The 26,171-nt window shown below is 35.1% G+C and overlaps 3 protein-coding genes, 1 non-coding gene and 2 pseudogenes across 4 annotated transcripts; 5 read left to right on the top strand and 1 right to left on the bottom strand.

Annotated features, from left to right (window-relative positions):
• Positions 1–1,790: 1,790 nt before the first annotated feature.
• Positions 1,791–3,992, top strand: LOC111020924 (hypothetical protein At1g04090 pseudogene; annotated as a pseudogene).
• A 3,500-nt stretch (positions 3,993–7,492) lies between these two features.
• Positions 7,493–10,747, top strand: LOC111020956 (cation/H(+) antiporter 15-like). The gene is made up of 3 exons (XM_022297758.2): positions 7,493–8,056; positions 8,145–9,137; positions 9,235–10,747. The coding sequence occupies exons 1-3, from the start codon at positions 7,823–7,825 to the stop codon at positions 10,636–10,638; spliced, it is 2,631 nt and encodes an 876-aa protein (XP_022153450.1). The 5' UTR covers positions 7,493–7,822; the 3' UTR covers positions 10,639–10,747.
• A 3,771-nt stretch (positions 10,748–14,518) lies between these two features.
• LOC148209450 (AAA-ATPase At4g25835 pseudogene) lies at positions 14,519–16,912 on the top strand (annotated as a pseudogene).
• A 2,542-nt stretch (positions 16,913–19,454) lies between these two features.
• LOC111020923 (Calcium-binding EF-hand family protein) lies at positions 19,455–20,167 on the top strand. Its single transcript, XM_022297718.2, has one exon. It carries the CDS (start codon positions 19,520–19,522, stop codon positions 19,946–19,948), a length of 429 nt encoding a protein of 142 aa, XP_022153410.1. The 5' UTR covers positions 19,455–19,519; the 3' UTR covers positions 19,949–20,167.
• Positions 20,168–22,000: 1,833 nt separating this feature from the next.
• Positions 22,001–22,082, bottom strand: TRNAS-GCU (transfer RNA serine (anticodon GCU)). The gene has a single exon. It is a non-coding gene; the product is annotated as a tRNA-Ser (tRNA).
• Positions 22,083–23,966: 1,884 nt separating this feature from the next.
• LOC111020961 (pentatricopeptide repeat-containing protein At3g29230-like) lies at positions 23,967–26,118 on the top strand. The gene is made up of 2 exons (XM_088127260.1): positions 23,967–25,087; positions 25,302–26,118. The coding sequence occupies exons 1-2, from the start codon at positions 24,064–24,066 to the stop codon at positions 25,733–25,735; spliced, it is 1,458 nt and encodes a 485-aa protein (XP_087983386.1). The 5' UTR covers positions 23,967–24,063; the 3' UTR covers positions 25,736–26,118.
• The last annotated feature ends 53 nt before the right edge of the window (positions 26,119–26,171 follow it).

Below are 26,171 nucleotides of genomic sequence, written 5' to 3'. Positions count from 1 at the left end.
TTTACAATATGAGAATTTTATTAAATTATTTTTTTTAAGCTATACTTTCCAGAGGAAAAAGGATGTATAATATTGTGAATTATTAAAAAAAAAAATCAAAGTCTTAAAAGACCAAGTCCATACGAATAAAATAAATAATAGAAGATATAGATAATATTTTCGCCAGACATTTTAAATAAACATTATTAACAATCCATGGGTCATATTTTCTTTCAATTGTTTTATCTGTTCACATCAATATCACAACTCACATCTTACGACCTTCTTATATTTAATATGGGTGGAGTGTATCCATACAATGTAGATTTTTTTTTTAATATTGGTAGATTTTAAAATATATGTTTAGTGGTAAATCTTCATTACACAATGTTTTAATTTCAATTTTTTATTCAAATAAATCTTTTCATTCCCAAATAACAGATTATTTGCTTTGGACATAAGTTTCACAATTCTATTTTTGATTTTGAACATGATACAATAGAGATAATTATCCTTATCTATAATTTGAGATTTTATTTGCACACCTTACGACCCAAAAAACAAAAATAAAGACAATAAGTCAAAAAAAACTTATATAGTCGAAGGACACAATTATATTCTAAACTCACCTACAAAATTAATAGTATAGTTTAGACAAAAGAAATATCACAAATAACTACAAATTTTGAAAGAAATGAAAAGTCAAACACGATCCGCTAATGAAATGATTGATGTAATTAGATAGGACATAGTTTAACGACGTAGAAGGTCCTAATTTTAGAATCGTATTTATTTATTACAGACTAAATACGTGAATCATGCTTAAAATTAAAAGGTTAATGGAAGGATATTAATAGGCTGAATATATTTAAATTATTGATCAAAATTTAAATTGAATTAGACACATTTCTTAAGAAGGAAAATTAGACACATTTTATTCCTTCCTTCTCCCATTTCTCCAACCAGACGCAGCTATCCTACGTACTTGATAAGTTTCACAGAATTTATATTTTAATTATTTTCCTAAGATTACCCGAAACGCGCTGAAAGATGACGATAATAATGAATAACAAAATACCCAACCCAATCGAGTTTATAAATAACATAAAATAATTGGTATATTTAAAGTTAAATTACAAATTTAACCTTCGGACTTTTAAGATTACGTTTCATTTTTTTTTTAACTTTAGAAAGTGTTTCTATTGACTTTACGTATGATAGATGATTTCGTTTTTAGTTTTCTGTTTCTAAAAATTAAACTTCGTTTACTCACAACTTTTCTTATAATTTTTTTATATGATGTATTTGAATTATTAATCAAATTTTTAAAATAGATAAATTTTTGAAAATTTTGCTAAAGTGAGTATAGTTCATTCGTTATTGACATATATTTCTAATTAATAGGTCGTAAGTTCAATCTCTCATCCCACGTGTTATATTAAAAAAAAGTTTTTGAAAATTTTAAAAATATTTATAAAATGTTGATAACATGACAAAATAATACATAGGTGAGACATGAGAGTAGTAGCTGTAAGTTAGATTTCAAAAAATCAAAGAAAATCTTCGCTCCCAATTTATTTTTAATAGATAATCTATTTTGACATTTTTCAAAATTCATTGATGTTTTTGATATAAATATTATGTTTAAAAGATTTAACTTTTCAATCTTGCATGAGACCGTAAATTTTAAAAATTTTCTTACAAGTCATGAATTTAGCCTAACCATTAATTATCTTTATCTTTTATCTCTGACACTTAATTCCAATCTCCACCATGTTTGTATTAAGAAAAAGAATCTTATGAGTCACAAATCAATTAATCTATATTTTAATTCATTTCTTCTTCTTCTTCTCCAAAAACTTTACAAATCCATCCCTTCCTTGCACGCCTTCACAAAAATTTCACTCCATTTCTCTCAGTTCCCAATTTTCATTCATTCGCCGCCATTAATGGGGAACTGCTTTTCCTCAACCACTCCGAGGAGAGTCCCCGTTGATACAAAATTTTCACTTCCTTCTCCGCTCCCGGCGTGGCATCCAGACGGCGGCGGAAGCGCCGGCGGATTTGCTTCCGGCACCGTGGACCTTGGCGGAGGGCTGGAGGTCCGCCAGATTTCGTCGTTCAACAGAATTTGGGCCTCCCGTGAAGGCGGACCGGAGAATCTCGGGGCCACATTCTTTGAACCCAGTTCTCTTCCTGAAGGATTCTTTATCTTGGGTTATTTCTGTCAATCGAACAGTAAAGCTCTGTTCGGATGGGTTCTCGCCGGGAAAAATGGAGGCTCCGCCGGAGAACCAGCCCTGCAGCAGCCGGTGGACTATACCCTCGTCTGGAGCAGCGAGTCGTCGAAAATTAAACGAGACGGCAACGGCTATATCTGGTTGCCCGTACCGCCGGACGGATACAGAGCCGTCGGCCACGTCGTCACAGCTTCGCCGGAGAAGCCCTCCGTCGAGAAAATCCGGTGCGTCCGCTCAGACCTAACAGAGGAATGCGAGAACGAGACATGGATTTGGGGGCCGACGAAATCGAGAGATGAAAATGGATTTAACGTTTACAGTTCCCGACCCAGAAACAGAGGAATCACGGCGACCGGAGTTTCCGCCGGAGCATTTATAGCAATGCCGGCTGCGAATTCTCCGCCGCCATTGTTCTGTTTGAAGAATTCGAATTCGAATTCTGCAGCTATGCCGGATCTTTCCCATGTCGCTTCTTTATTTCAAGCTTATGCTCCGATTATATACTTCCACCCAAAAGAAAAGTACCTTCCGTCGTCGGTCAACTGGTTTTTCTCCGGCGGGGCTCTGCTTTACGACAAATCCGACGAACAGAATCCAATCACGATCGAACAAGATGGAACAAACCTCCCTCAAGGCGGCCCAAACGACGGCAATTTCTGGCTAAATCTTCCCGCCGGCGAGGAAGATAAAGAGAGAGTGAAAAATGGGGATTTACAGAACTCCAAAGTTTACCTCCACATAAAGCCGATGCTCGGAGGAACTTTCACCGACATAGCGATTTGGTTATTCTTCCCATTCAACGGGCCGGCGACGGCGAAAGTGGGGCCCATCGACATTCCATTCAGCAAAATCGGCCAACACATCGGCGATTGGGAGCACATAACCTTACGGATAAGCAATTTCACCGGCGAGTTATGGAGGGTCTACTTTGCCCAGCACAGTAAAGGCGTGTGGGTCGACGCGCCGTCGCTAGAGTTCGGGGAAGGCAACAAAGTGGTGGCCTACTCATCGTTGAACGGCCACGCGTCGTACCCGTCGGCGGGGCTGGTGTTGCAGGGCGGCGGGGAGATTGGACTTCGAAACGAGACTGCGAAGAGTCAAATGGTGCTCGACGTTGGAGGGAACTACGCGGTGGTAGCGGCGGAGTATTTGGCGACAGCAGTGACGGAGCCGCCGTGGTTGAACTACAGCCGAGAATGGGGGCCGAGGATTGAGTATCCGATCGCGGAGGAGATCGAAAAATTGGAGAATTCGTTGCCGGGGAGGCTGAAGGAAGAATTCGGAGATTTTGTAAAGAGGTTACCCAATGAAATTCTTGGAGAAGAAGGCCCGACTGGACCTAAGATGAAGAACAGTTGGAGCGGAGACGAACCCTGATTCAAAATTTTCATCCACTTGTGGTAAGAAAAATACTTAGTCCTGGAGTTAAATATTTTTCATTTGGTAAAGGAAAAAATTTGATAGAAGTAATTTTATTTTCGTCACCGTTAAATGTTTGACAACAACTAATTTGACGGGAATGATGACAAGCTTTAAATTTTTTTCTTTTGTAAAATGTATTTCCCTTCAATTATCTTTTTAATTTTTATCTAGTCCTTATCATTTTAATAAATCTATCAAAATGCTTGTAATATTATATGTTAAGTGACACGTTTTTGTAAGTGTGAGTGGTGTGATAGCTAGATTGGTGTTTGAAGAAAATTAGTTAACCTAATGGTGTTTTTTCTTTTAATTTCCTACAAAGAAAATAAAGTTTGAAGTTTCATATGTTAATTCGATACCCATACTTATGAATTTAAACATTTCAAGTTCAATTTTTTTAAACATTATTGATCTATTAATGTTGCGGATAGCAATAAGACCTTATAAATATACCGTTTATAAGCTCAAATGACACACAAGTTTGAAATTAAACTCATTAATTAATTAATTTTCATTCATTAATTTAAGGTTACTCCATTATGAACTAGGTGTTGCACTTTTATGCACTGTAAGATAGGTTACGTCCATGGATATAATCACTATATGCAAGTTGAACATTCATAAATTGTTTGAAATTATAGCCGCGTCAAAACATATTTTGCCCTTGTAATTATATCTTATACTTAAGTATCACTCATTTTACTCATTTTCCAATGAACGCTCTATTTATGATCCAACCATAAACTACGTATCTCTTGAGTTAATGAGAGGATGAAGCCTTATTGTTTAAGTCTCGAGTACTTAAGAGAACTACTATAATGGGAGTGAGTGAATTTAATTTTATGAGATTTTGTTTTCAGCTTCATTCTTTGGTTACATCCCAAAATTAATAGCCTTATTGAGTCGCTTATAAAAGTCACTCTCACCCAAAGGACATACCCTCACGGGCAAAAGTTCATAAATCACTTTAGATAATGATCGAGCACATATGATTATCCCCTGAAATATTTATCTTATCTTTTAACTGATTTACAAAGAAAGATTAAATATTATGCAGTTCAATCTTGTACAAACTTGTTGTCTATGATATCTCACCTACATGTCTCCGCATGAATAATCTTGATCAAATCACCCGTAACATTTACAAAATGACTATATCACCCAACCTTATCACTTTTTAGGGTATAACATAAGTACGACTCTCTTGTATGTCAACTATATAATATTCAATATTATATTTATAATCTTTAATTTTCATAAAATTAGATAATAAATATTGCATACAATCAAAATAATTAAATAATTATTTCTTCAATAAATAATATAACGTTTACTTCACGAGACTTTATTCGCAAAATCTTTAACAAAAATTGTATTAACACAAAAAAGAATAGTTGACGCAAAGATAAAAAAGTTTCAAGAAATATATTAAAAGGAAATATAAATGAACTAAAATAGTACCATTTTAAAATCAATCCAACTAAAATAAATTAAAGTTAATGATGAAACATAGAAAGATCAAAAAGAGAAAAAAATAATAATAAATTAATTTTATAGATAATGTAGACACATGGGAATGGACGAGAGTTTCCAAGTGAAAAGGACAATAAATAAATTTTCACCAACCAAAAAATATATATATATATAAAAATGATCAGAACATGAATATAATGTTGTCTCCGGACACGACAACCAACAATAATTGACTAACGGCGATAACAATGAGAGGGCCATCTCATAAATAAATTCAACTAATCACAGCTCATGTTTTTATATTTTTAACCAAACATTTTCTTTTTCCATCCAACTTTCAACTACCCCTTCACCTAAGTTTAACTAATAATAACAACCTCTGGGAGGAAAATAAAGATTAATTTATTAATTTTTAAATTTAGAGCTTTCAATTATCTCTTTGAAATTTGGATAGTGTTTGTATTTAATTGCTACATGTCTATTATATAAATATAAGTTGAAATGACATGATGGTGCTATCACACATGTCATAACTTTAATAATATTAACCATACTTAAAATTTTTTAAAAATCTAGTGATTTAATAGGTATAATATTTAAAGTATCTATTGAGTGAGTCTGTAGTTTAAAAAATTAAGAAATCTCAATTTTTACTTATCATTCGACAAATAATTTGTAAACAAAACATGAAGATCGATCCTTCAGTAATAATTTTATGAACAAGAAATAAATTAAGTCTAAAATTTAGTTGGTTAAATATTTCTTTCTTTGTTTGTAATTTTCCATATCTTTTAAATGTACATAAGAAATAGGAACTTCTACAACAAGTGTGCCTAATTCAAATTCCATATTTTCCTTTTAGGGTTACTTCCTTTTTGGTTTCCTCCCAACCCAAGGAATGAAAAGGAGTAAGCTTTTATATTAGGAGCAGAGTCAAAGTTATTCTATATAATTCTTTTTCTTTTTAAATATTATTTTAGCTCCTGTATTTTGAATTTTAATTTATTTTAGTTCTTGTACTTTTAAAATGTTTGTTTTTGTGAATGTAATTTTAACTTTGTTCATTTTAGTCTATGTAATTTTAAAATGTTCATTTATTTCCGTGAACTTTTTAAAAGTGACCATTTTGATATCTTAATTTTATTTTTAATCTCGTTTTTTCTACCACAATTTCAACTCAATATTTTTATTGAAATGTAACTGTGATTTTATATTAAATAGTTTTCGTTATGTGTAGAATTAGTTTTAAAATTTTGCAAATAGGGTCCAAAATGACCACTTTTTAAAGTACAGGAACTAAAACAAACATTTTGAAAGTACGAGAACTAAAATGAACAAAAAGTTAAAAATACAATGGCCGAAATAAACATTTTAAAAGTATAGTGACAAAAATGAACTAGATCTGTAAGTGATAGGGACTACTAAAATAGTACGTTAACATTTAAAAAAAAATTATAAGAAAATGATATTGTATAGCTTTATTGATTATTATTAATTAAAGTTAAAGAAATAATTGAACCATATAAATACAATATGTATTAAGATGTACGTTTAGATTCTTAAATATAAAACTAGACAATTTGGTTTATAATAATCTCACTCAAGGTATGAAAGATAAAAAAAAATATATTTGAAGCCAACATGAGCTCTGACTTAGCGGTAATTGGTACATGTTGTCATAAGTTCGAATCCTCCACCCCACTTGTCGTACTAGAAAAAGAAAAATATATATTTGAAGGTAAAAGGTCTTACTTATAGCAAGGGCTCCCATCTATAGTCATGGAGGTTGAAGTTACATCAATTTAGCAGCAACAATACTATTTTTGTAAATGTTTGCTCGATGAAATAGCATTACTCAATAATATACACAGCTTGTTCGAGACATCATAATCAACATACAAATTTAGAGGTTTTTGGTTGCCAAATAAAAACTCAATCTCAATCTAGGTTTCAATATATCATTGTCAAACTTGAGAGCACACTTCTCCACTTAAATATTTGAGAGGAAACTTAGAAAACGAACGTCAATTACCATACTTTTTTATTTTTATTTTTATTTTCTCGCATCAAAAGTTTTCCATGATATACATTACTAAATCTCTTTAGTATTTCAAATAGTAATTTCTTGGCATTTGAAGATTTTATCACGTAGTAAAATAGGAGACAAAAGTTTAATTTCATTAAGCTCTTCTAAATCCCAAGAATTCGTATGTTATGAATATAAAATCTGTAATATTTACACTATTGACAATCTTCCATATAATGATAGATAATTTAACATAAAAAAAATTTCTAAATTTTATGTAATGGTGTTTTTTTATACAAAGAAAATCTAGATTGAAGTTTGATGTTAACTCTCACCATTTCAATACCCATATTTGGTCTATGAAGGCTGTTGACAGGACATCACAACAAATCGATCACTCTTTTGACGAACGGCTGCAACAGAAAAAAGAAAAAAAAAAAACAAACAAACAAACATAGCTGTGTTCTATGTTTTGGCGAAACATAAATTAATAAATAACCAAATTGCATCTCAGATTTCCAACAATCCCACCTCGAATTTTGCCCAGTTCCTTATTTACCGGAACTTTTACGACAATCTCTGAAATCTTCCTGTGCATTTCCATTCTCTTTCTCTTCAGGGCGGTGGTGGCCGAGACGCCGGTGCCGGAAACAACCGTGTTGGGTGGTTCCGACGCTCGAAGATGCAGTGGCCACAGCCCGTTGAGTATTATACAAAGCATCGGTACGATGATCACTCCGTCGTGTGTTACAATAGCAATATAACTCACGAGGGTTCTCTATGGCGGGCTGAGAATCCCGTGGCTTCAACTCTCCCTGTCTTCGCTCTCCAACTTTGCTTAATTATTTTCTTCTCTCGTGTTCTCATCTTTATTCTGAAACCTCTGCGCCAGCCTCCCATTGTCGCTGAGATTCTTGTAAGTTTCAATTTGGACTCTGATATTTGTGTTCTGATTATGCCCATTACGTGTTTGATGATTTGATTGATTCTTTTTTGTGATGAAGGCTGGGGTGCTGCTGGGGCCGTCGGTATTGGGGTTGAATGATTTCTTTGTTAAATATATATTTGCTTTGAAGAGCTTGTTGGCGTTGGAAACTGTGGCGAATTTGAGTCTGGTTTATTACATATTTCTGGTTGGTCTCGAGCTGGACATGGCCCCAATTGTTCGGGCGGGAGGGAAATCCATAAGCATTGCTTTGCTTGGTCTTATTCTTCCAATTCCTGTTGGGATTGGCTTGCATCACCTTATCAATAGTAACCATAACAAACCAAAGATGGGAGAGGCTGCTGCCCACGGTCCTCTGTTTTGGGGGATTTCCTTGGCTGCCACCAACTTCCCCGACCTGTCGCGGATCCTTTCAGATGTCAAGCTTCTGCATTCCGAGATTGGAAGAACTGCTTTATCTGCCGCCGTTATCACGGACCTCTGCTCTTGGTTGCTTCTTGTGATCACCATGTCAATAAGCAATGCAGGCAAATACTATGCAGTGTCCTCCACATTTGTGTTTGTCTGTACGTGCCTTTTCCTCCTCCGCCCTGCTCTAAAGTGGCTCATTCGCGTCAGCAGCAAGGATGGGAACTACAATGAGTTCCACATCTGCTTTGTGATGACCGGCGTCGTGGCGTGTGGTTTGATTACCGACGCGTGTGGGTCGCATTCAATTGTCGGGGCGTTCATGTGGGGAGTTATCATGCCCAAGGGTGAGCTGAAGGACATGATCATGGGGAAGGTGGAGGATTTGGTTAAATCAATTCTGATGCCTACGTTTTTCTTGGTGACTGGCCTCAGAGTGGATTGGAGTAGCATTTCTAAAGACTCGGATTGGGGTTTGGTGGTGTTGATCATCTTCTTGGCTGCCTCAGCCAAGATTGTCAGCACTTTCCTTGTGGCTATCTTCTGCAACATGCCGCCGCGTGAGGGCTTGACTCTCGGTTCGCTAATGAATACCAAAGGCTTACTCGCGTTGATAATTATAAGTGCAGGACGTGATATGCAGGTAAAATGATAAACTTGTAAACTTTATATTCCCAACACAACTTGGATTGAGATTCTTGCTTGAATTTGAAATGACTGAACTTTGTGTGTTTTGGTAGGCTTTGGGTCCTGCCACTTTCACAGTGATGCTCATGTCTTTCTGGGTAATGACGGCTCTAATTGGACCAACATTGGCTTTTACCTACAAATCAATCAAGACTTCGAGGAAAAATAGGTACAGAACCATTCAGAGCATCAAACCAGAGGCAGAGTTCCGAGTGGTTGCCTGTGTCCACTCCACCCGCAATGTCTATGGCCTCATCCATCTACTCGGAGCTTCCAACCCCACCAAGCAATCGCCGCTCTTAGTCTTCGCCATCCACCTAGTTGAGCTCGCTGGTCGGGCCACCGCGATGCTCATTGTCCATGGCCAATGCAAAGCCAGCTCTGCCAAAGCCAAGGTCCAGACGGATCACATCATCAATGCTTTTGACAAGTTCGAGAGCGAGCACAATGGTGTAACCATCCACTCCCTCACAGCGGTGTCGCCCTACGCCACAATGCACGACGACATCTGCGGTATTGCAGCGGAGAAGCGTGTTCACTTGATCCTCGTCCCATTTCACAAGCAACCCACCCTCGACGGCGGATTGGAAGATGGCAACCCCTCAATTGGGATTGTCAACAACAATGTGATGGCCAATGCCCCCTGTTCTGTCGCGGTCCTTGTCGATCGTGGCCTCTCTGCCTCCGGCCCCACAGACTCCCATCGTTCCAATCGCCTGCAACAACGCTTCGCTCTGTTCTTCATCGGCGGCCCCGATGACAGAGAAGCTCTAGCTTATGCGTGGCGGATGTCAGAGAATCCAGGCATCTTAGTAACAGTCGTGAGATTCCTCCCCGGCGACGAAGTCAAAGAGATGACAATAACAGACTTCCCAGGAGAAGAAAACGTGGAGATTCTTACAGCCTTAGCCGGAGCAGAGAAGGAGAAGGTGATCGACAACGAGTTTATACAGAACTTCCTGTCTGAAATCTCGAGCAACCCATCCATAAGGTACGCAGAGGTATTAGTGAACAATGGGGATGAAACGTTGAAGGCAATAAGCACAATGGAAAACGAGTTCACTCTGTACATTGTGGGGAGAGGGAGAGGGATGGTGTCGCCGCTGGTGTCGGGGCTATCGGAGTGGAGTGACTCACCGGAGCTGGGAGTGCTGGGGGATGCATTGGTGACGTCGAGTTTCGCGACGAATGTGTCGCTGCTGGTGGTGCAGCAGGGGGATGTGGATGCAGGGGAGGACAGGGGAGAGAAGTTTAACGAAGGGGGGGTTTTGGCAGATCAATTTGGAGGGCAGGGGGCATGGCAGTCGCCGATGAAGAAGAACGTCAATGGAGATTTTGATCTTTTTGTGAACCAAAACCAGAACCAGAATGGTGAAGGTGAGGAGAAAGATGAAGAGAAGGGGCAACAAGGCCATTTTCAGGTAAATGACACCAATCTTCATCCAACTAAATTGTGAACTTGGTCCTTCACTTTGAATGACGAGACCATATTGTTTTTTTTTTCCCTTTTTTTATAATTCATTTTCTTGTTTATTTTGTTTAGTCAATGAGCTGAATTTTATTCAATTGTAAATTCTATCCCTCTCTCCTGTTAAATTTGACTAATTTTAAAATTAGAACAAAAAGTAATGAGTGATTGAAGATTTAATCTATTAATTAAGTCTAGATTATAAGTACTAAGTAAAAAAAAAAAAATATATATATATATATATACACACACACACTAAACTATTATTTTTTCTTTATTTTCTCTCCCGCTCATGATTAAAGAACAAAAAATGGGATCTCTCTCACATAATCAATAGACAAAAATGAGGATTAGGCTCGAGAAATATGAAGAAATAAGAGTGACTCATCATGCTAATAATAAAAAAGAAGAAGGCAAAAAGCTTAAGATCAGTTAAAATGTAACTTTTAAACAATAACGATATAATTCAAACGGGCCATACAATTCATGAGCCTTTATATAATTTAGTCATCTATCAATCATAATAATTAAGGGCTTTTCTTCCTTTTTAATAAAGAAAAATATAATTATATGACTCTAACTCCCATAAGTTTAAAGATGATATATATATATATATGCGCTTTGTAACAAATTGAAAACGGAAACAAGAAACGACAAACATGTTTCGATTGTTTCAAAAATTTATATGTAATTTTGAGAATAGTCCCACGAAATGAAAAACAAGGAACAAAGGTTTTTTAATAAAATTGAAAACAAGAAACAAAAAGAATAGAAACGTTAACAAATGAATCATAAATTATTATATAATTTTTTTTGTTTTTTTTTTAGTTTTAGCTCAGTTGATATGATTTTAAAGGTTCCATTATAATCTATATGATCTGGTTAAAATCTCGAAAAACATTCATCTTTATGAGATGCATGTTAACATTTTATTTGGGTGTGGCCAAACTAGCTAGGGATGGGTGATGAGCTAACATGTAGTATAAAGTAGTTATTCGTAAAGGTTAAATTAGTTGACTATATTAGACCCATAATAGTAACTAGTCAAGGGTCGACGAGTTCTATAGAAAATAGGGTAATAATGTGACTTAATGAAAAAATTGATTATTAAAAAAAAAAAAGATCGGTTATACTTAAATTTATTATAAGAAATACTGTAACACACTAAATTATGTTTAAATATATATTTTTTTAAAAATCATTCATTCTACCATCACTCTAAACACATTAAATTATTTAATTAAGCTAATTAAAATACCTATCTAAAAACTTTTTCTATGTTTAGAAAACATTTAGGGGCTTCTTGTTTCGCAAGATTCCCATGAGACCGGACAGATTCCCACGTTTGTTTTGCGGGAATGTAAGATATCCGAGTATCTCAAATGCTAGGATAGATGCCCATACATGAGGCATCCGAGTTGTTTTGGATACCCTTTTGAAAAATGAGTTTCCATGATTGTCATCGAGGGCATTCTATGTTAACATTTTTGCCCATTTATTATTTTTTCATATATTTTCTTTTATCAAATTTTTTTGTTTTTATTTATAATTTTATAGTTTAAATAAATTAATGTACTCACTAGTAAACAATTTTATGCAATTAAGTATATTTATATATTACATGTACATATAAAATAAATTTCAATTAAATTATATAATATCTCTATTTATTTTTAATATTTGGAAAACCAATATTTTTTTTAATGATCAACTTATATTTGATATTTTTCTTATTAAAAGAATATAATTTGATAATATAATAAATTAATTTATCTTCTGATAACATTAATTATATAATTATACTTTTTGGAAAATATTAAAGTTGAAAATGAAATTTATATTCAATATTAATTACTTTTAAAAAACTATATTAATACATATTCTACCTAATAACATACGAAATTAATATATACACAATTAATATAAAAAAATGAAAATATTACATTAATTTTTAAAAAATCTATTATATAAATATAAATTATATTAGATTAATGTATAAATTATATGAATATCCGTAAGAGTATTTTTGGAACATTATATAAATATAGAATATTCTCATGAATAAATATTGCAAAACAAACGTGGTTATTAAGATATTCTTAGACATCCTTATATATTTTCAAACAAACGTGGTGATCTAGAGATGTCAGACATCTAAAATACTAGGTGAAATTTTATTTTGCTTGAAAATACTATTATGGGAAGAAATTCTTCCAAAAAGCCTTTGCAAAAGAAATACTTCCAAAAATACTTCAATTAATACCAAGTCAACTAAAATATCATTACCAAGTCAAATTTAACATGTTAATATATCATACATAAGTTGACATGAAATAAGTTTAATTTTGACTTGTAGAAAAATACAAGAACAATAGTGAAGCCAAAATTAAGAATTTAAAGGCAATTTGTTCATTGACATTCCCTATTAACTCAACTTTTTCCATTACACATGTAATAAAAAATAAAAAAAAAAAAACCTATCACACACACATTTTGATGTTGATATCTTTTGCTTCCTAACCCTAAATCTCTTTTCTTTTTTCCCTCTCTCTATTGCACTTTAGCCCTTTTTTTTTCTTTTTTCATTTTTCAACAATTTTTAAGCCCAAAAAATAAAAGTTAAAGGAGTTTAAAGAGAGAGAGAGAGAGAGAGAGAAAAAAAGGGTAAAGAGAAAAGAGAAAAGGAATACAATGTTAGTATAGATACAATTTGAAGATGGGTAGTATCAAAGTTGTCTTTTCCCATTAGCATTTTATGAGGAAAAATGTATTTTATTTTGTTAAAAAAAAAGGTAGCATAAAAATGCAAACTTTGCTTATGAAAAGTAAAAGCCCTCCAAAGAAGAAAAGAATTTGCAATTGGTTCACCAAAAAAAAAAAAGAAAAGAAAAAAGACTAACAACCATGTTCACAAACCCACAAACTAAAGGCAAAAAGCCATAAATTTCATCCAACTTTAGACATTAAAAGCAGAGATTAACACTTTTAAAAATGAAAATTAAATTCTCTCCATTGTTCGGATACTGATTCAACTGAAATTTTATTTGGTCAACCATTTTCTCAAGATGAGTTTCCAGCTCAACCCATTCAAATGAAGATCACGTTGCTCAAAATCAGTTGAGAACAGTACAAATTGAAATCGATGATCACATCGTTATGCCACAAGGTCCAATCACAAGAGCGAGCTAACTAACTAGAACTAAAAAATTTCAAGAAGCATTGAATGATCACCTCCAAGCTAAGGTATTGTTCGTATTTTGTGAAGCGTTGCACCATTCAAGCTTCTTAAATACTTTTTCATTCAAGAAGTTTCATGAATCTAAAAATCCAAATTCATTTTCATCTCTAATGCATTATGTATCATTCAAATTTATATATTTACATTTAAGAGATTTATGTATGAATTTAAAGGGTATTGGCTAAATTTAGACTAGTTTGGCAAAGTTGTATATTTTATTGGTGTATTTTCAATTACTATAGATAGACATGTAAACTTTACTCTTGGAAGATAACATTTGATGAATGCAATTTATGTTTTCTTTATATTCTCGTTTTTAAAATGCGTATTTTAAAACTCAAAATCTAGTTTGATAAATTAGGTTGTGGAGAGTCCAAAATCTTGAAGATAGAAGCAAATTTCTCATTTCTTCTTGATCATTGATATCTTTCAAAACAAAACTCTATTTAACTTTCTTGGGCCAAGATTGATTTATCATCTAGTTATTTTAAGATTATTTTTGTTATTGTTGTAGGGTTCACCTTGAATGAATAAAGGAGTAATCGTAAACAATTGAGATAATTCATTCATCTGGGTGGGTTTAACTTAAGACATCGAACTCATGTTTGTTTGTGAATTTGCCAAGCGTGAGATTTATTGAACAACCCCCACCTCAAACATCTACTCCCTCTAATAATTTTCTTAAATTTGCATCCCAATACATGTTTCCTAAAACTCTCCACTCTTTTACCCCAAGCTTAAAATATAGAACTCACTCCCCATATGTTGAACACCAAGAAAACTAGTGATAAGTCATAACAACATCCTCCGACTGACCCTCTAAATATATGACTGAGGAAAAAAAAAGTGAAAGTTTGAGATGTGAAAGAAAGAAAGAGAGAGAGAGAGAGAGAGAGAAAGAAAGAGGGAACAATTAGAAAACGCAGAGCATCTGCGCGCCACAAAAGCAAAAGCCGGTCGTGTCCCTCGCGCGCGCCCCAACGCACCGCTGCCTGATTCTTCTTCTACGCCTCCGCCGCAGCGCAGCGCAGCGCCCATCACTCATCACTTACTTCCAACTCCCGATCCCATCATTTTACCAAATACGTCTGAGCTTATAACTGATAGATCCTCATCAACATTGTAAAAACTAAAAAAGTATTAGAGGGAGAGAGAGAGAAAAGTGAGGCTCACGGCTTCCCATTACCGTTCATTCACCTTTAGCTTTATCCCACATTGAACAGCCGACTGACTCCACAGTCCACACTGAGTCCTGTTTTTAAAGCTCATTCCATTCCATTCCATTCCCTCCCTCTGAGCCATTCTGAGAAAATGGAGCTGCTGTCCCAACTATGGTCCTTTTTGGGCCTCCTCACAGTCCTCCAAAACATCCTCCCCTCCCAATTCCTCTCCCTCCTCCACTCCCTCTACGAATCCCTCCACGATTCCTTCACCCCCTTCTCCTACTTCGACATCCCCGAATTCAACGGCTACTGCTCCGTCGACCTCAACGACCTCTACCGCCACGTCGCCCTCTACCTCTCCTCCCTCCACGGCCCCGCCTCCTGCCGCCGCCTCTCCCTCTCCCGCTCCAAATCCTCCAACCGGATCTCCTTCGCCGTCGCCCCCAACCACACCGTCCACGACTCCTTCAACGGCCACCGGCTCTCCTGGACCCACCACGTCGACACCGTCCAAGACTCCCTCGACGAGAAACGCTCCTTCTCCCTCAAAATCCCCAAGCGCCACCGCCACGCCCTCCTCTCCCTCTACCTCGACCACGTCACCTCCACCGCCGCCGAGTTCGAGCGCATCTCCCGCGACCGCCGCCTCTTCATCAACAACGCCCACGGCTCCTACGACTCCGCCTGGGTCTCCGTCCCCTTCCGTCATCCCTCCACTTTCCACACTCTGGCCCTCGAAACGGACCTCAAGAAACAGATCACCGACGACTTAACGGCCTTCGCCGCCGGGAGGGACTTTTATTCCCGGGTCGGCCGGGCCTGGAAGCGTGGGTATCTCCTCTACGGACCCCCCGGGTCGGGCAAATCGAGCTTGATCGCGGCCATGGCGAATTTCCTCTGTTACGATGTCTACGATTTGGAATTGACGAAGGTTTCGGATAATTCCGAACTTCGGTCGCTTCTTATTCAGACCACGAACCGGTCGATTATTGTGATTGAGGATATCGACTGCTCGGTTGATTTGACGGCGGATCGGGTTTCGAAGCGGGAGAAGAGGGGATCCACGGCGGCGCGTGGGGACGACGGGGAGGCGGGGCGCGTGACCTTGTCGGGGCTTCTGAACTTTACTGATGGGCTGTGGTCCTGCTGTGGGGAAGAGAGGATCGTCGTCTTCACTACTAATTACAGAGAGAGGATTGATCCGGCGCTGGTCCGGTGCGGCCGGATGGACGTACACGTGTGCCTTGGCACGTGCGGGCCCGGCGCGTTCCGGTCACTGGTGAGGAATTATTTGGGGATCGAGTCGCACGCGCTTTTTGATGTCGTTGATGGCTGTATAAGGTCCGGCGGCGGGTTGACGCCGGCGCAGATCGGGGAGATTCTGTTGAGGAACCGAGGGGATGCTGACGTGGCCATGAGGGAGGTGGTCGCCGCCTTGCAGTCGCGGATTTTGGCAGCCGGTGGTGGTGGTGGTGGGGGGGAGGAGGCGGCGGCGGAGTATGAGGAAACGGCGGCGTGCGTGATGCGGTCGCCGGAGAGCGTGCTGGTGGTGGGTTCGCCGGAGAATTGGGATTCGTCGCCGGGGAAGTATGTGGGGAAGAAGAGGAAAGAGGGGCCCACGTTGGAGAAAAAAGTCAATTTCTTGGTCAGGCTTCGGTCGTTGACGAAATCTGACTCAGGAAGGAGAGGCGTTTGACTTTCTTCTTTAATTTTTTTTTTCTGTTTTCTATTTTGTTTTATGTTCTAAACGAAAGGCCTAAAGGGAGGGGATGTAGGTTTTTCTTTTTTCCTTATTATCATCTTTGTGTATATTTAATCAAATACTCGGCTTTTTATTTTTTTGTCAAAAAAAAATTCGAATACTTGGTTTTTTTTTGTCGCTATAATTTACTTTAGGGACAACAATAAAATACCAAAGAACTCGAGAAAATTAATATCTAAGGTTTAGTTTCATAAGTGGGATCCGAGAGCTTATCTAAGGAAGCACAAATACATACAAAATACAATAAGAATAAATCAAATTTAATCCTTAACTTTGTCGAGGAATATTTTTTACTATAAATTTTTAAATTCATTAAATCATGTAGGTAAGTGTTGCAATATTCACTTTAAACTTTAAAAGTGTAATAATTTTTATCCTATAATAAATTTCGTTTCAAATTTTGTTCAAAAATATTATCAAATGAATTATAAAACATGTATTTGACACAAAATTGATAAGACTCGTAAGAAACGACAATTGAGCTGTTTTTCTTTTATTAAAAAAATTGTAAGTTTTGGTAGTTATTTTATTGTCAAGTTTGTCCGTTAATAAAATTTAATTTGTGCAAAACTTAATTTTTTTTTATTAAATTTGTGAGTTTTTAGAAGTTTTTACATTAATTTTTAAAATTGAATAGAAAGTAACTTATCTAAATTTATGAGATTCGAAATTGAAAGTTTAGACTAAAAATTAATAAAACTTACCAAGTTTAAGAGTGAAAAATGATTTTTTTTCTAATATAATTTTAGATGCATTTATCCTTTTTGCAATTTCTTTGGATGATTTTCACTTTTTTCCCCTCACATTTTAGTTTAAATTTTGAAAACTCATCTCTTGTTTTTTGAAATATTTGAAAAAATTATAGGACCAATCAAACTGAGTCGCATGGTGATTTTCAACCCATTTTATAATTTAAAATTAAACAAAGCCATTCCTTTTCTCTTTCAACACGAATCCTAAAACACTTTCCGCTACCTCTCTACTTTCTCATTCTCTCTCACTTAAATATTTCTATCTTCCACCAAACATCAGATAAAAAATGAATAAATGAGAAGGTTCACGAAATGGGAAAAAATGAGAAAAGAATAAGAGGTAATCTTATTTGAGAGATGGGTCAAAATTCTAACTTTTCTAGAAGGTTTATTTAAAACCTAACAAGTGTTCTATTCCCTCTCCATTCCTCTGTCAGACAATATAACGATATGTTAAAAATTTATGGACGGAAATGAAATAAACGATTTAAACCTAGAATTTATTTAGGAAGATGCTTTTAATCCTTTTGGCCACAAATATGAAGCGAAGCAGCGCACCAAGTGCGGAAAGGGGCGGACGCGGTTGCATGTGGGCGTGCGTTCGAATATATTCAGTGCCGCACGACACGCCCAACGCCCCCCTCGCCCTTCTCTCACACCTTTTTACAAACAGGTGGTGTGCAACTATTCATTTCCTTGGTTTAATTTTTTACAATTTATTCTCTCATTTCTTTTCACTACTTAAAGTATTGTTCTTAAAGAATGGCTTTCATGTATGATAAATTCTATAATATAATATTCTATCATCCGAAAATCGAGTAAATCAATCGAATTGAAAGTAGAGAAGAAAGAAATAAGTTGTATTTTAGAGAATCTAGATATTTGTACAAGAATTTTAGATCTAATTAAAATTTAATACACAAGTTTTAACACCTCCTCAATCAACAAAAACAAATGCGGTTTACTCTTAATTGGGTAAAAGAAAAACTTCTCTAATTTACTTACTCTTTAAAAAAAAAAAAATCTTCAAACATAACTCTTTTAAAAGTTAAAACTCATAATAAATGATAGTAAATATGAAAATGTAACATCATATTCTCAATAATAATAAAAATAAATTAATGAATAAATAAATAATAGAATGAAAATCAATTTTATTTAGTACCAAAATCATCTCTTTCTATTTGTTTATTATCATTATCAAAATTCCAATAATAACATTCTTAGCTGGGTGAGCTTTACATTTTATCCAACTAATTTCATTTATCTCATTTTCTTTCCATTATTTTTTAGTCTCACGTCAAATATTAATGTCAATTTAAGTATAACTTAATTAAAATATAAATAACTTCAAATCCTTACCTTCGCATCAAAGAAAAAAAATACATTAATAATAATCTTCTTTATTCCAATTCCAAAGCAGTTTTAGAAATCTTATTCTCATTTCACAAAGTTTTCTCTTTAATTGATGTTTATTTTGACTTTCCATTTCTCCCACCTCAAAATGGAGTAAATCAATCCATAATATTTAATTACAATTCCTAACTTCTGATTTTGTCTATTTTCTGTCTGCACGCTATTTATAATAATATTTTGGGATTAAGTTAAAACTGACGCAAATCACCAAAATTTGACTTTTTTACAAAAAAAAAAAAAGAAAGAAAGAAAAAAGAAAAAAAACTGTAAATATCTCAATATATTTAAATGCCACCAGATATTTCAAAGCCACGTGAGCCACATCTATTGATTTTTATTTGCTTTAAAATAATTCTTTTCTAATTTTGTTGAATTATTAAAAAGAAAAAGAATAATATATTAATAAATGCAGCGGAATTTTCGTTTTATCACATGTGGTCCCCTCCCCGTAAATATAAAAACCCCAACAAACCGATTTCAAAGTTATATCGCAACTGAGTCACCGAGTCACCACCACACAAAAACTGTAGAGAGAGAAAATGGCAGTGGTCATAATCGACGGATCGACGGTGAAGAACTTCGTGGACGACGAATCTCACTTCCAGAAGAGTGTGGACAGCGCCTTCGCGGCTCTGGATCTGAACAAGGACGGCGTTCTGTCCCGATCGGAGCTCCGGAAGGCGTTCGAAACGCTCCGCCTGATCGAGACTCACTACGGCGTCGACGTCGCCACCACGCCGGAGCAACTCACTCAGCTCTACGATTCCATCTTCGAGAAGTTCGATTGCGACAAAAGCGGCACCGTCGATGCGGATGAGTTCCGCACCGAGATGAAGAACATCTTGCTCGCCATAGCCGACGGATTGGGCTCCTCGCCGATTCAGATGGCGCTCGACGACGGCGATCAGAGTTTCCTCAAGCAAGCTGCGGATCTCGAGGTTTCCAAGCTCGCTCAAGCTTCTACCTGATCGCGATTTACCGGTTTGCCCCTTACCGTTTCCTTTAATTTTTGGCTCCTTCTTTTAGTATTCTGTAACCGATATGATATATATATGAATCTGATTTCGCAATAAAATAGATCCTGGTTCGCTATTTCATTTGAAAAGAACAAAGCGCAGATTTAGATTTTTACTGTAGAGAGCTGAACAATGGAGAAAATAAATGTTTTCTGAAGTTTTTGTTCTCCTCTTTTTCTTTGTTTCGGCAATTTATTCAAGAATTTGCCAGAGTTTTTTTTTTTTTTTTTTCATCAATTGAAACCGCGGCATGAGCGATGGAAACAACGTTCTTCAGACACTGATTTTGGATAAATTACTAATTAAGGCTTGATTTAGGATGAAAGTGAACTTTTGTTTGGTTCAATTAGTCAGGTAACCCTCAAGCACGGGTGAAAATTATTTTATATGAACAGTGCATTTATCAAATTAAAGGGACCGTTGAATTAATGAAACGATCTATTTCTAATGTGAGTAATTTGATTTTTAGACTTTTTTTTTTCTTCATGTTGAAAAGACAATGGTGAAACTTTATGACAAAGCTACAAGAGAGGCCAAGCCAACAAGTCTGAGCAAAGCATGAGCTCTTTAATATCATAAAAAATGGATTCGAAGAATACTAGCCATCTACCCACCAAGGGTTCCATTAAATTTTTAAATCGGGAAGAATACGCCACATCAAAAAGTCCAATTATGTAAGTCGATAAGAACAGCTACTAATCCATGTTTAGGCAAATATTTTGTCCTCGTTAAAGGAAGTTTTTTTGCCACTAAAAACCGTTTGGTCGGTTCAAGGTTTCAAAAAGTAACGTAGGACTCAGATACCTACGAATCAAGATGTATTTTGTTGTAGATATGTTTGAGATTAAGATGTCTGAGTTTAAGGGGTCTGAAAATAAATTATATATATATATATATATATTTATTTTGTGTGATTACTTTGTAAGTATGAATTTTATCTCATTGTAAACATTGATTAATCACTAATCAAATTTTATTTAAAAAATAAATAATATAAATTAAATTGTTTTAAGTTATAAATTATTTTATATTCGCATTCCAAATCTTAAATTGACAATTTAACTATATTGAAAATTTAGCACAATGATCCATTGAATAATTAATAGTAAATGTTATTTTACTAAAATTAAATATATACATATTTAGCAAAATGATATATTTGTATAAAGCTTTAAAATAATCAAAATTAACTTCCAATAATTAATTTATCTTTATTAAGTTAAAATATTAAAATTATTTTAAACAATGTTGTTGATTTTATTTAAATAAAACATGGGGTGAGGACCGAACTCACAACCTTTTTGTTGGAGATATATACAAATTATCGTTGAACTACGCTCGCTTTGACGGAAATAAAAGATGTGTTATTGTGTAACAAATAAATACTTTACTTACCATATTCATTCCCCGCTAAGTAAAACTCCCAACCAAACGACCTCTAAATAGTTATACAAATTTTGAAGGAGTTTGATAAAAAATATACGCACAAAAAGGACGTATCATACCCGATTTTGGAGACGACTCGATTTAATGTTTGATTTGGTTTACAAATGTTAAGCCATTAAAATTTAATTTTTTAGTATGTTTTACGATTTAAATTTATTTTTAAAAATACTTTTGGATCTATAAATTTATCTTCACAATTATGTAACTTTCAAGCTTATATTAAGAAATTGATAACCATATGAAAGAAAATTTATTTGGTTAAAAAGTATATCTATTTATGTGCTTTATAAACCATGGTAAGTAATATCTTCCCTGATTGAAAATTTGTTCCAACTTTAAATGTTAAGAAGTTATTAATTAATAATTAAGTATACATGTCGTTTGGAGTTCAAAATTGTTTTAATTTCTAAGAAAGTGGAAAATAATTTTTAATATCAATAAAAGAGATTTCATATAAATTTAGAAATTAATATGAAAACTTTAAAATAGAAGACGGAGAAAAAGAGTTGCAATATTATTAATTTATTACAGATTAAAAAATAAAAAATTAATTAAAAACGTCACCTGAGAGATTCGAACTCTCGCGGGGAAACCCCATGTACTTAGCAGGCACACGCCTTAACCACTCGGCCAAAGCGACTTTTGATGGTCAGATTACATTTTATTTATTCCTTATTTATACCCGACGGCGGCAAAAGGACAGCGTATCTGTGTGTCGAAAGAACTCGTGAAGAATTTCAGAGAGAAATACTTCCGTAATTTGATCGGTAGAAATTCTCCGGTTGTATGCTTGGACTATCTCCGAAATGCATAACCCATGCTGAGGTGGCACTACGTATAATTTTTAGAGGCCATCAAGATCAATTTGTTAAGGATCTTGTAAAAAAAATCAACTTAACAAAGATAAAGATTCATAAATATATACGTGCTATTCATTTTTTTGTTAATTGATTTTGAGACGAAACTCTATTAAGATATCTTTTTTATTTTCATTAAGTTACTCTCTATTCAACCGACTCGATCCAAAGAAGTAAACTCTTCGACCTCAAGTACTATTTGGGTCAAGACTAAACTCCTGACACAATTCATTGGTTAAAGTTGGATCGGACTTTGCATTGACCCATATAGTAGATTATTTTTAAAATATTTTTTCAAACCAAGTTTTTTTACTTTAGTTTGAGTTTTTATTTGATTCTTTTGTAAAATTTTTATTATATATATTTGATTATATTGGATCGTGCTTTTAGGTCGGTGGTTAACCCTCCATAAGAATGTCATTTTGGTTTTATTATAGAAGGATTTATTGTGCTTTTGAGGACCCTAGCTCGATTTTGCATGTGTATTTAATGTTTAATTATTGTAATCATGGGAATTAGCCTTCATGTAAGTGTGGTTTATGGAAATTATACAAAAATTCATTTATTTTAAGCAATTTGAGCCAGGTAAGCATTGGTAGAGCATGAAGGACTTTGTTTTGTTGTTTAACGCCCCTACAATGCTGGAGCATCGATTACGCAGAATCATGATAGTGACTTATTTTAAGCTCAATTTTTATTGATGAGCAATATAAAACAATTTTTGTTTTTGTAAAAAATATAAACACTTAATGTTACTAAAGTTATCTGAATGAAAATAAAAATTAGATATATAACAATTACTAAAATGCCACATTCTTATTTCTTACCAATTATAAATATATTAATTAAAAAGAGTGCAAATATTATTTTTTAAAAATAAAATAATAATAAATTTTAATTTATTAATTTATTAATTTATTGATAGTATTTTTTTTATAATAATAATTTAATTGATATTAACAAATAATAAAAAAATTAAAATTAAATTGATAAAGTAAAAAAGTTATAAACTTTTATTAGAATAACCATTATTAATATAAAAATTATGTCAAACTGAGCATAGTTCAACTAATTAAGAAAATTTATATCCGATCAAGAGATAGTGAGTTTGAATTTCCATCCCCACAAATTCTACTAAAAAATATATAAATATTAACTTTTCTTACTATAATACTTAATGATAACGAATTCTATTTTAACAACTTTTTATATTAATTAATAATAACATAAAGTAAAATTAAATCATTGATAAATCAAATAGAAATTTATAATATCTTATAATAAAATCCCATCAACTAATTGATTTTTATTCAATTTTTTTGTTGGTTGAACAAATGTGGAGATGAAAAATTCAACCTCGAACCTAAACTCTAGTGAAAGATTAAAATGTGTAACTTGGGAGATCCACGTAATAGGAATGAGAATAATTGATGAAATTGTAAGAGATAGATGAGACTGCACCTTTTCAAGAAAAATGATTCCCAAATTTGAGATAGGTCCTACTAAACGCCATCAAAGTTTTTATTTCCATTCTCTCTGAAGTAAACGAGACTTAAGTAGAAGCATTAATATTCAAAATGCAAAAAATAATGATAAAATAGCAAAAAAAAAAGGAAATAAATAATAAATATTATTTATTTATTTACTTTAAAAAACGCAATCGAGGCGTCTGCTTAAAGTCTCATTTTTCCCGCACCATTAACATTTATTTAACACACCGTAGAATCCTCGCGTCGTCGTCTTCGTGGCTCATTTCTGAACTTCATGAGCGCTGAGCTTCGACGCTCACTGCCAATCCTCAGCTGCTGTCGCATAAATCCATGGATCATCACTCATTGCATCCACTTCAGCCAAAATGTCACCCAACTTAAACGAACCCACGTCCTTCTCATCAAATCTCCTCCCCAACCCCATCTTCTCCGCCGTCTCTTTCCCAAGTTACTCACCCGGCTGCAACAGTTTCCGGCTGACAATCTCTTTTATGCCCGCCATCTGTTCGACGAAATACCCGACTGTAAAAATCAGTTCACTTGGACCTCTCTCATTCGCTATCATGTTCAACGTCACCATTTTGGCCAATCCATGTCTTTGTTTTCCAGGATGCACCAGGCAGGCGTGCCGGAATCGGCCTTCACCTTCTCGTCAGTGCTCTCCGCTGAAGGAAGACAAGTTCACGCAAGGGTGGCACGGTTGGGTTTCTTGAGCAACAAGATTGTGATAACTTTGCTGATGGATATGTATGCCAAATGTGGATTCATACGGGATGCTAGGAATGTGTTTGTTGCAATAGATGATAAGGATATCATTGCTTGGACTTCCATGATCCGTGGGTATACCAAGATGGGAATGATGGGTGATGCGCAGGAGTTATTTGATCAAATGGAGCAGCAGAATTCATTTTCTTGGGCAACTATGGTGGCTGGTTATGCCAACTGCGGTAACATGAAAGCTGCTAGGCAATTTTATGATGAAATGCCAGAGAGGAATCCGGTTTCGAAGCTTGCTTTGATAGCTGGTTATGGGAGGTGCGGAGATGTAGTAGAGGCCAAAAGGATCTTCAATGGAATACAAATATCAATACCATATGCATCGTGCTGTGCAGCAATGGTGGCTTGCTATTCTCAAAATGGGTATGCAAAAGAGGCCATTGAAGTGTATGAGAAAATGAAAGAAGAAAATTTGGAAACCAACGAGGTAGCATTTGTAGGAGCAATTTCAGCTTGTGTTCAACTTGGCGGTGTCGAGATGGCGAGCAAATTACTAGACCAAGTGGAAGAGGGATGCTGTGGTAAGTTTAGTATATAACTCTACTATTGGTCTAAGGCTTCTTCTAGTGCATTGGTTCAAAAATCTCTCAACACCATCACTCAAGGACCCTGATTTAAAACCTATAAATCTGTAGAGTTTAAGACAAAAGTAAAGGACATTGCTCTAATCTAAAATCCAAACGTTGAATATGATGAATATGTCTTGATGGTTTTTCTTATATGTTTGGATTGCAGATCGGACTCTGTTCGTCTCCAACGCACTGATCCACATGCATTCAAAATTTGGCAATATCGAACGGGCACAGGAAGAATTCTACAGAATGAAGGATACAGATGTGGTCACTTATAGTACGTTGATCACAGCCCTGGCTGACCATGGAAAAGCCATGGAAGCCATGGATCTCTTCTCCAGAATGCAAGAAGAAGGTATAAAGCCAAACCAGGTATGTTTCACTGGCGTACTAAATGCATGTGGACATGCAGGGATGATTGAACAAGGATGCAAGTATTTTCAACTTATGAATAAGGTTTTCGGGATTGAGCCACTAAAGGAGCATTATGCCTGCATGGTTGATCTACTAGGAAGAGCAGGTGAGGTTGAAATGGCATACAGTCTTATCAAGGATAGGGTGAGGGAAATTGATGCAAGATTTGGGGGTAATTGCTAGGAGCTTGCAAGATCCATGGTAACGTGGAGTTGGGTGAGATTGCTGCTAGGCATCTATTTGGGATGGAGCCAGAGAATACAGGAAATTATGTGCTTTTGGCAAATACATATGCTCAAAGGAAGGAATGGGATGAAGCAGAGAGGGTTAGGAACATGGTTGAAAGAGGAATCAGAAAATCTCCGGGGTACAGTTGGATTTCAAGTTCTACATGAATAGGGACTTGCATTCTTCTCCTAAACTAATTCTTGATATGTAAAAGTAATTAAAGAGTGTAATATAAGGAGATGTGTTCTTCTATTTGTAATAGCAGAACTCTAATTGTTATTTCATACCAAGAACAAATGATTCTACTGGCTACTAGCTAAGTCCAGGTCTCTTCACAACTCCTGTATGTTATTTCATACGTGCGTGCAACATTATCATATCAATATACTAC

The sequence above is a fragment of the Momordica charantia genome (genome assembly GCF_013281855.1).
Source record: "Momordica charantia cultivar OHB3-1 chromosome 8 unlocalized genomic scaffold, Mcharantia_2.0 BLBB01000008.1, whole genome shotgun sequence".
Lineage (NCBI taxonomy): Eukaryota > Viridiplantae > Streptophyta > Magnoliopsida > Cucurbitales > Cucurbitaceae > Momordica > Momordica charantia.
Note: the sequence above shows the minus strand (reverse complement) of the source record. Positions and strands in the feature narration are given on the sequence as shown.

What these genes read in the sequence shown, in the direction of transcription:
- LOC111020956 (XM_022297758.2), top strand. Translation starts at nt 7,823, where the DNA reads ATGCAGTGGCCACAGCCCGTTGAGTATTATACAAAGCATCGGTACGAT. An exon ending in CCATTGTCGCTGAGATTCTT is followed by an intron (nt 8,057 to 8,144) that starts GTAAGTTTCAAT and finishes TTTGTGATGAAG; the next exon opens with GCTGGGGTGCTGCTGGGGCC. An exon ending in GTGCAGGACGTGATATGCAG is followed by an intron (nt 9,138 to 9,234) that starts GTAAAATGATAA and finishes GTGTTTTGGTAG; the next exon opens with GCTTTGGGTCCTGCCACTTT.
- LOC111020923 (XM_022297718.2), top strand. Translation starts at nt 19,520, where the DNA reads ATGGCAGTGGTCATAATCGACGGATCGACGGTGAAGAACTTCGTGGAC.
- LOC111020961 (XM_088127260.1), top strand. Translation starts at nt 24,064, where the DNA reads ATGAGCGCTGAGCTTCGACGCTCACTGCCAATCCTCAGCTGCTGTCGC. An exon ending in AGTGGAAGAGGGATGCTGTG is followed by an intron (nt 25,088 to 25,301) that starts GTAAGTTTAGTA and finishes TTTGGATTGCAG; the next exon opens with ATCGGACTCTGTTCGTCTCC.